The sequence below is a fragment of the Sinocyclocheilus anshuiensis genome, unplaced genomic scaffold, assembly GCF_001515605.1.
Source record: "Sinocyclocheilus anshuiensis isolate Anshui unplaced genomic scaffold, SAMN03320099.WGS_v1.1 scaffold508, whole genome shotgun sequence".
NCBI lineage: Eukaryota > Metazoa > Chordata > Actinopteri > Cypriniformes > Cyprinidae > Sinocyclocheilus > Sinocyclocheilus anshuiensis.
The window spans coordinates 539,201-549,139 of NW_015555744.1; the positions used below are offsets into that span (position 1 = coordinate 539,201).

General features: G+C 34.5%; 2 protein-coding genes across 2 annotated transcripts in view; both read right to left on the reverse strand.

Moving 5' to 3' along the window:
- Positions 1-1,213: 1,213 nt before the first annotated feature.
- LOC107673426 (guanine deaminase-like) lies at positions 1,214-6,906 on the reverse strand. Its single transcript, XM_016467018.1, has 14 exons — positions 6,696-6,906; positions 6,422-6,510; positions 6,054-6,225; positions 5,816-5,903; positions 5,346-5,451; positions 5,156-5,183; positions 4,905-5,012; positions 4,330-4,437; positions 3,164-3,261; positions 2,992-3,059; positions 2,694-2,840; positions 1,886-2,004; positions 1,620-1,647; positions 1,214-1,528 (listed from the first exon to the last, which is right to left on the reverse strand). The coding sequence occupies exons 1-14, from the start codon at positions 6,819-6,821 to the stop codon at positions 1,461-1,463; spliced, it is 1,353 nt and encodes a 450-aa protein (XP_016322504.1). The 5' UTR covers positions 6,822-6,906; the 3' UTR covers positions 1,214-1,460.
- Positions 6,907-9,081: 2,175 nt separating this feature from the next.
- The window catches only part of LOC107673354 (uncharacterized protein C9orf85 homolog), a 7,963-nt gene continuing 7,105 nt past the window's right edge, over positions 9,082-9,939 (reverse strand). Inside the window, exon 4 of the mRNA XM_016466903.1 lies at positions 9,082-9,783. Within this exon, the coding sequence (XP_016322389.1) occupies positions 9,630-9,783 (154 nt within the window). The 3' untranslated portion in view covers positions 9,082-9,629. The remainder of the gene's footprint in view (positions 9,784-9,939) is intronic.

A 9,939-nucleotide genomic window follows, 5' to 3' on the forward strand; every position in this document is an offset into this window, starting at 1 on the left:
TACCCCAGCGACTTATGACTGGTTTTGTGGTCCAGGGTCACATATGTCCCTTACATTTTCTTCTGTGAAAGCAGTTGTTTAAGTTTGTAAACATTTCTGTAAATGACATCTAAATATATACTAAAGATTCATCATGATGAGTAATAGTCATTATGAAAGCAAGATTTGCTTGCTGAGCAATGTGTTCAGATATTATTTTTCCAAACACACAAGACAGACCTGACTGACCGAGAGTTCAGAACTGGAATGTTGGCATTGTGGTGTAACAAACTTCGGCTGAAAAAGACACAAACTTTGCATGGCATAAAATAATATTATGTATAAAAATGTTTCAGATCATTAAAAATCAGCATCATTTACAATACTAACAGAAAATTATATAAAATGTAAATCGTGTTTACTGATATTTGAATATAAATTGTGACTCAAATATGAGCATACTGTGAAAAAATTAGTCAAATATGACTCACTCACTAAAGCACATCACTGTAGACTGGCGTTAGATCTGCAGTGTAAAACACAGTCTCTTAGCGCCTCCATGTGGTTATCGATTATTTTTGCCAATTAATCGGCAAATAAACTAACTTCAAAATTGTGTTAAAATGTATATGAATAATGACAAGTCCATGTTTATTTATGTAATTTTACTGCAATTCATTTAACTAGTACTGTTGTGTGAAAAATCACTATTTTTGAATATAACAATTACACATAGTCTCTTAACTCCATGTATAAAAATGATTGAATAATTAAAAAATGCTGTTTAAAATCATTTTAGATGTATAGCATGTCATACTGCAAGACACTGCTGCCACTGCTTGAAATGATGACCACTCAATTTCAGTTCAAATACATTTCTCATCTATCATGTATTGTAAGCATTGTACGTATAGGGCATGAAGCAAATGTAATCAAGAGCACTGTTCCTACTTAAGAACTGTCATAAACAGTGAAAGGACAGGTGAGACAGACAGCGAAGAGCTTCTGATGAGAGCTGTGTGCATGAGAGAGTGTCACAAATACTGGTTTTACAGTGTATTATCATGAATCAATAATAATACAAGCAATCAAAAGAAAATAAATAAATATACCTAAATAACATGAATTTTAAAAATGGTGACAATAACATAAAGCATTTTTATTGTCAATTTGTCATTGATTAATATAAAATATATTCTGTCACATTTTTTCCATGATCAACGCGACTAGTAAATAGAAGACAACAATTTAATAAAAATGAAAGAAAATCTATTTGAGCATTGGACAAATCTTGAAATCTTGCGGTAAAATTTAAATAAACAATATTTCCTAAATAAAGACATTTAACAATATGTTAACTAAATAATATACATCTATAACATCCTTTAAAAAACAACTAAACTGTAATCTCGGCAAAAAAAAAAAAAAAACACCTCCTGAGTAGATGTATTACATTTCTGGTAAAAACAACTAGAGAGTAATTATGTATCTGGAAATGGAACCACTCGTCTTCCAGCCATGTAGACTTCAGTAATATTTCGATCATCACCTTTTCAGAACAAAAATGGATTTAGATAAGACAAGAATATCTGAATTAAAGGGATATTTTAAGCATTTCAACATTTTTTAAAGCAACTTACCTAAGTTTAAAAACTTCTCCAAAATGACCTGTATGAAAAAAAGCACATTAAATGGGGCATTCTTTATCATTTGTACACATTAAAGAATTTGTAATGTATGCAAAGGATATTCATTGATATTGATTGTTTTTGCAACAAGACCAGTGTGTTTGCATATGACCACACACACACATACACACACACACACAAAAAACAAAAAATTTTAACCAATTGATGTTGTTTTCTCAGTATGAGGGCAGAAAAGATCAGTAGGAGCTCTGTCGAACCTTGGGGCCTTCACCAGGAAACAAATCGATCGGTCCATCAGGAACGCAAACATTCACTCGCAGGGCATCAAAGTCCTTGCCTACCACAAAGTTTCCGATCTGATCATCCAGTGAGAGGGCTGTAGGGAATGTAGAGAACAACCAGGCAAGTTTATATAGTGTGCTGTGCTACACTGTAAAAAATGACAGTGAATTTAACGGTAAAAGACTGTAAAAATGCTACAGTAAAAACCTGTTAAGTGGTTAACGGTAAATTCCCCTACTATATACAGTGAAAAACTGTACTGGATATTACATGTATTGGACATTAATTTTACGGTAGTATCCCGTTTTTGGAAGTGAAAAAGACCGTATAATTTACAGTGAATAACCGTAAATTGACATTCCCAGAATTCCCTGCGTGACATTTCAAATTTGATGATTTTTGTTAAAATAACTATGTTTCTTCTTAATTTTTTCTTATCAGTTTTGTATATTAGGGTTGTATGTTACACCTAATGTTGTTAAATTAATGTTTATTGCATTATTTCAGTTTCATGTGTGTTACCATGATGGTGTTTAGTGTCTGTGTGAATGACACTGTGCACCTTCTATATACAGTGGGTACGGAAAGTATTCAGACCCCCTTCAATTTTTCACTCTTTGTTATATTGCAGCCATTTGCTAAAATCATTTAAGTTAATTTTTTTTCCTCATTAATGTACACACAGCACCCCATATTGACAGAAAAACTACCGTAAATTTTACTGAATTTTTTTTACAGTGTAGTGTTAAATAACATGTTTGTCAATGAGAGCTGGAAACTTACCTTCGCTGCCTCCAAGTGTAGCCAATCTGAAAACCTCCTCAAAGCTCAGAGTCTTATGCTGAGGGTCCTGGATGGTCAGGGCCTTCGACGTGTCGAGAGTTCTTCTCATAGCATCTAGCATGGATGGGGAGTAGCCTCCTGCTACATCTACAGACGGCACAGACAAAACCATAAAATGCAGAATACTGGACCTGACATGAAATTGGCAACTGACATGTATAGCTTATTATCTTTAAAGCTTTCGCTAAGAAAGAATTTTCCACTATAATGGACAAAATGGCCTGGCAAACAGCCTTACCTGTCCCCAAACCCAATTTCACTTTGTGGTTCAAGACATTGCGCACATTTAGCATCCCACTGCAAATCCTGGGATGGTAAAAGAGACAATAAATGAAAGAAATAACATGTATTAGAATATATTAAAGCGATCTGAAAATGAATATTAATAGTGAAAGGCTTGAGGTGCTCACGAAATGTTACTGTTAGGACAGTGAGAGACTGCGGATCCTGTTTCACGAAAGATCTCCAGTTCTTCGTCAGTTAGGTGACAGCCATGGGCCATTATAGTCTGCAATAGTCATTTACATCATTTAATTCCAATCCAATTTCAATTCTTTTAGGCAAAGGTTTAATTTAACAACAATAACCGTTTTAAAAGGGTGCTTTATAATCAAAATACCTTTTTCAGAATAGCAATGAATGAATCATTCATTGAAGCCAGTTAATTGAAAATTAAACTCAGTTATCCAAAACCTAAAACTGAAATATTCTGATTTGGTAAAAGCCATCAAAGATTTTGTTTCACAAGTTTGCAACGACCCTAGCATGAGTAAATAATGAAAATGAGTAAATATTCACTTTTTTTGGTGAATTATTCCTTTAAATCATAGGTCTCTTATGTCAGAAATAGTCAGAAAGTGCACTTGGTCCCAGATCAGTGAGGAAGAGTGTCATCTCTTCAGAGCAGGGAGTTTGTATGCTTAAACAAATGACAATGCACTCCAGTGAACTGAACTCTTGATCACAAACTCATATTACAAAGCACATGATTCAGAACCTCTCAAACAAGCCCTTCACATCCACAGGGCTAATGACAACAAACCAAAATAAAAACCTTCAATAAAAACATATTGGTTCATCAAATATGTGCAGCTTTATATGAATTTATTTGTATATATCTTTTTAAATAAACACACAGAACTGTACATTGGCAAACAGCTGCATATATTTTAAAGACTCAAACCCATTTTTACACCAGGAGTTCCTCCCTATTTATTTTGAAGGGCAAAGGTGGTTTAAAATATTACTACACCTTAAAAAAAAGTAAATGCAAGTAACAATTTCATACATTCCATTAAAGATGCATAGTAACCACTGTATTTGTAATAGAAGACTGACATTTGTTTATGTCATGCATAGACTTCAGACTTTCACACTTGGACTCTGTTGCAACACAATTCAGAACATAAAATCTACAAAATGATACAATTAATCAGTAACAAAGGTATCTATGTAGAACAATATATATATATATATATATATATATATAAAGTAATATATTAGATAAAAAAATATATGCAAAAATATATTTCATCAGGTCTTTACAGTATAATGACAATCACTGAATACCACTCACCCTATCTGTAAGCAGGTTGTGCTTGAGGTAAACATCAGTGTAGGATTTGCAGCCTGGGAACAATGTCTTCACAAGCTCCACTTCCTCTTTGTTCTCACTGATGTGACTCTATAAGTTTAATGATTGCAGAAAAAACGGTGTTAATCGTTTTACTTAGTGTCTATTAGTGTTTATCTTATGATTTACAGCAGCTAAACTGCTAATTATTCACAACTATTGAGTTTAGAATATCAGTTTATAATATTTACAGCATTTATTTATAATATTACAATTATAGTTTATATATTGCACAGAATCTCTATTATAAATGCTGATGGAGCATGGAGTACATAAGGCTAACCACACCCATCATTCACCTCATTATCACCTTTTACAAGAATTATGAACATAAAGAACTGAAAGTCATAACACCATAAGGTCATGTGTCAATCAAAAACTCTTAGTCATCATACCATGCTTCAAGCTTCTACCATGTGAACAATGCCGTAATCCACTTGAATATTAATTGTATGTTTTTTAACCTTTATAAATCACTGTTTATCAAGTAAATGTTAATGTGTGAAAGGAGGACAAACCTGAACGTGAAGCTTGTTGTTATTGGCGATCTCACCTAATTCACTGAGCAGTGAGGAGGAACAGGACGGAGCGAATCGAGGAGTGACTACAGGCTTAACATTGGGGTACTAAAACAGTCAGATCATATATTTTTATTTTCATATTTACACAGCCTGAAATCATTTAGGCACAACTACTTACTGTAACACCGACTCTGACTAGAGTTACATAATAAATCAATTAAATTAATGAGAATGAACCCATTATTTACCTCCTTTTTGAGAAGCTCTTTGATGAAACTGCAAAAAAAAACAAGAGGAAGCAGAATCATATCTTCACGTTCATTGATCAGACTGGGGTTTAGATTAGGTTTATAACCAAAATTCAGTGATTTTGTACATTGTACATGAGGGTACTAACACTATCATGTCAGTACAGTCACACAGTCCTCCAAAACTCACCGATCTGTCTCCTCTTTACATTCACTTGGACTTTCTTTGTACTGTGGAACTGCAGAATTGCAGTCCATGCAAACTTTACCCACTAAAGCTCTTTGTCCAAACCTATCTAGTGGAAAAGAGGCAAAATATTGTATATCAAAATCTAAAATCAATGATCGATTTATTATCTTGTGAGATAATGATACAGCAACATAGTGGACTCAGGATTTGAAAGTAATATTAAAGTTGAGACAGAGTTATTACAATTTTACTTCACAGAATGATAGGTCACAGTGCACCTCTTCTTACATAATATGAAAAAGCAAACATAAATGCAGTTACTTAACGGGAACAAGAACTAAGACAAGATAGGACAAAGCAAGACAAATTCCAAAGGTTAGAGAAAGGATGTGTTTGTGTTTGCCACCACAGACACAGTCAAAGGGGAAATTCATTCAACATGTGTGTATCCTTGGTTGCATGTGTTTTACCTGCAAGCTCTCCAAGCAGAAGAGAGGCATCAGTGTGTATTGTGGCAAAATAACAAGCAGTAGTGGTGCCGTTCTTTAATGTTCTTCTCTACAATGCCAAACAGTCAACAAAAAGGTTCAAACGAAATTTGCAACATGCATTCTACATCCTTATCAGTTCCATCAATGATTTACCTTACTTTAGAGTTATTCTTTACATTTATTATAGTTCTTATTTAATCAATTTCAATGAGCTTACCACAACTTTAGTGTAGACATCATTGGCAAAATCCAAGTCTTTATACTTGGCTTCCACAGGGAAAGTGTAAGTGTTGAGCCACTCCAGCAGAGGCAGGTCTAAGGCAGTTCCAGCATAGCTATACTGAGACGCATGGATGTGTGTATCAACCATTCCGGGCATAAGAAACTCACTGTGGAGCCAAAGTAAAATTAAGCAGTGGCACTGCAAAAACGATTTCAAGCTTGAACATGCTCATTATTACACAATTTGATCACAAAGCTGGTGACGTTAGCTGCTGAGTGGTTGTTCTGAATGCAAAAGCGACTGCAAGCACCCTTATGCAAGACTATAGAATATATGCAATTCATTTAGACTGATGTACTTACTATTGTCCAAGCTGTTTTATGTCTGAAGTTTCAAAGCCCCATATTTCTAAAAGACTGACCACATCTTGATGTTTTTCAATAAATGCAATCTGCTCAGAAAGAAGGGGAAAAATAGCATTATGAAAAAAATAGGAAGTACATTATTACAAATCATTGGCAATAACAAATGACATCATTTATTATTATATACAGTATAATACATTATGTGGTTATCTTTCGAAAGTAAATCAAAATGAGATGACACAAGTTGTATTAAAAAACGTATTAAACAAACCTTGCCCTTATCGTCGACTCCTAAGACACAGTTCTGCAGTATTTCCACCGCAGCTCGTGGTGTGGAGTGCACAAATGTTCCACGGAAGACGTGCGCAATGCGCGCGGTTGTGTCGTTCCGATTCATTATTGGCACAGATTTTCAAATGTCATTTCAAATGAATTCTCTGAACTTTTATATACGACACGAGGCACTGCAGAATTCCTGGGAGGTGGATATTGTAAACCGGTAATCATTACAACAGCTCTAAGCGAGTCATAGGGTACATCCAATCAAACTCTCATGCGCCATTGGGACATTCTGTAATTGGTGACCGCCTGTTTTCTTCATTTGGATGTATTAATTACTCGCTACTACAAATAAGAGGCTAATAATAATTACAAATAAGAAAATATAAACGTTTTCTAGTGTATATTAGTAGTTTAGTACTCTCACGGGGTGTGTGGTCGGTGAGCGTGATTTGACCAAGTACAACATGTTCCTGGATCAACATCCTTATTGATCCTGGAACATCATTCCAATCAACCAATCAGAATTGAGAGATTACTTTTCAGGAAATGTCAGTTTTAGGCTTACAATCAGGATTAGGTGCTTCTATACCCTTGTTAATCAGCTATCATTTCCCTCTGATTTTAGGAATAAATTATGGGTAAGGTTAGGTTTAGGGGTAGGGATTGGGCTAAGTCTGTATTTTTGGACAGTAATGTTGATCCAGGATCAACAAAAGATGTTGATCCAGGAACATGTCTTACTTGGCAAAATCACGGCGACCGCGTGTGGTCATGGTGATGTATGAGCAGTAGCAGGTGTCCAACACGGGAGTCTTTTGTCAGAATCATAGGAAACTAAGAAAGTGGGATAAAGGAATACTGAAGCAATAATAACTTATACATAGAACATATCCATCAGTTAATAATTTAGGGCTATAATTAATAACAATTGGTATTAGCTGAGATTCTAAAATGCATTAGGTTATGGTTTGTATTTATAACAAATAAATTGAACTGGAAGTATTTGTGAAATGTTTTGTTTAGTTGTGCTAATTTATAAGAATGAAGGTAGAAGAACCTGTTGCACTGTGTTTGTAGATTAAATGAAAGAGCAAATGACAGCACCATGGATGAACAATAGTTACCTTAGCTACACACCCTTTTGAAAGGTTTCACATTACACTCTTGCCTGTGCAATGTTTTATATTAGAACAATCTGTTGACGTTTGCTGGATAAATAATTATTGTAAAGGACAATTCTTGTGCAACACTTGAATACACATGACACATGACATTCACGCAATATTAGGACATTGCAGTCTCACCTGACTCCTTCAACAAACATTACAACAATATAGACAAACACTACATAGGCTATAGACAAAAATAAAGGGCACTGTAATGAAACAGAACAAAAATGGTTTGCATTGTCCACTGCACAGAAGAACTGCACTGAAATTAAGTTGCACATAATTATTTTGTATGCATATCATTGAACTAAGTTAGTGAGTTCTGCCACTGATAAGAGTAAAGGAAAGTGAAAATGTGATCAATAGCTGTATTCCATATGAAGAAGCTGCAGCCATTTCTTCCATATAAAGAATACAGCCATTGAAAGCATTTTCACAATAGCATTTGGACACAATCATTTTGATGTGTGTGGTAAAGGAGATAGTAAAGCAGTCAGGCATGTGATACAGGTCTCCCCTCTTGCTTCATAACTGTGGCTAAACCTCATGACATAAATCCAGGATTAAAGTTACAGTTCCTCAAATCGTTCACAAAACAGCTTTGTATTAGCAATCATGTAAAGTATTAACTGCTCCAGAACTTTGCGTCACAGGTGGTTCAGATGCTGCACAAAGGGTGAAACAGAAACAGACTATTCTCGTTTAAGTTCCTCAAACATCACGAGAGATTTCCCTGAAAATCTTGAAATAGTTGGCTATGATCTCATAGCATTACCTCTGTGATCACATGGTGATTTAACATCTGTTACTGGACTCATTTTCATTCAAAAAAATGTATTCTGTTATTCTAGACCTGTGATGGTTCTACTTTATATTCATTATCTTTAAATGCACTAATGTACTTACATTAGAAAAGATTACTTGTTACAAATGTGCTTATTGTGTTAATGCTGTATTGCCAAACACTTTTGCTGCTATTGATGTGGGACCTGTTTAAGGTTAGGGATACGTTTAGTGGTATGGGTAGGTTTGTAATTAAGCTGCATTTACTGAAATTAATTACAGCCGCAATTATATGGATGCATTTAAAAAAATATATATATAAATACACGTATCTACACAATAAGGGCATTGCATCAAATGATCTTTGAATTTAAATGTTACTACATAGTAGTTAATAACGCTTAATATAAAGTGGGTCCCCTGTGTTTTTTCGCAGCCACTTATATGCAAAGAGGACATTTCTAAAAAAATCTATATGTTAAAAAAGATGAAAATCAGTCAGCAGGACAGAAAACGGGACAGTGAAGGTGTAGATTTAACATTCAGTGTAATTCAGTATTTTCTAAACAGACAGCACTTGCTTGTAGGTCGTTTATTCAATGGACATGTTTCATCAGTACTTTCTATTTCTGTTTTTCTATTTACAAAAAGACTTATGAAACATATTTAATTCATATAGCTTCTCAACATGAATCAGTCATTCATAAATAACATGAATGCTATCAAAATGTTTGTGTGATTTAAAAAACAAGACTGGGTGTCGGCATATGACTGTGTCAGTTCCTGCAAGATCACAGTAATGGAAACAAACAGTCACCACAGCCAACAGGAAAACACCTCCTGGGAGTCTTTCCCAATTAACAGCAGGGGAACAGGTGAGTACATGTCCAGTATCCAGCCCCAGTTTTCCTTGGATACACTGTTCTTAGGTTTAGCTGTTTGCTGGTAATGCATACAGAAGATTGCAAATGTTAATTTCCTTCCGCTTCTGAATCACTATTACAGTCATCATTGCTAAAGCCCAGGTCATCAAAATCTTCGTCATCATCTCTTTTTTTCTGTCTCGTTCCTTTATTTGGCTGGCTGGTGTCCTCTACCTCTTCTTCTTCTTCCTTCGTGTCAAGTCTGAAAAACAAAAAGCAGACAGATACATAAAAACTCTCTAAAACAACTATGAAATACAAGAACTTAATTTTGTGGTCACAGTTAATAGTAATACACCTCAACATACAGTATATATATATATATATATATATATATATATATATATAAGAGTGATAT

What these genes read in the sequence shown, in the direction of transcription:
- LOC107673426 (XM_016467018.1), bottom strand. Translation starts at nt 6,821, where the DNA reads ATGAATCGGAACGACACAACCGCGCGCATTGCGCACGTCTTCCGTGGA. An exon ending in TGTAAAGAGGAGACAGATCG is followed by an intron (nt 5,184 to 5,345) that starts GTGAGTTTTGGA and finishes TTTTTTTTGCAG; the next exon opens with TTTCATCAAAGAGCTTCTCA. An exon ending in TACACTTGGAGGCAGCGAAG is followed by an intron (nt 2,005 to 2,693) that starts GTAAGTTTCCAG and finishes CATTCCCTACAG; the next exon opens with CCCTCTCACTGGATGATCAG.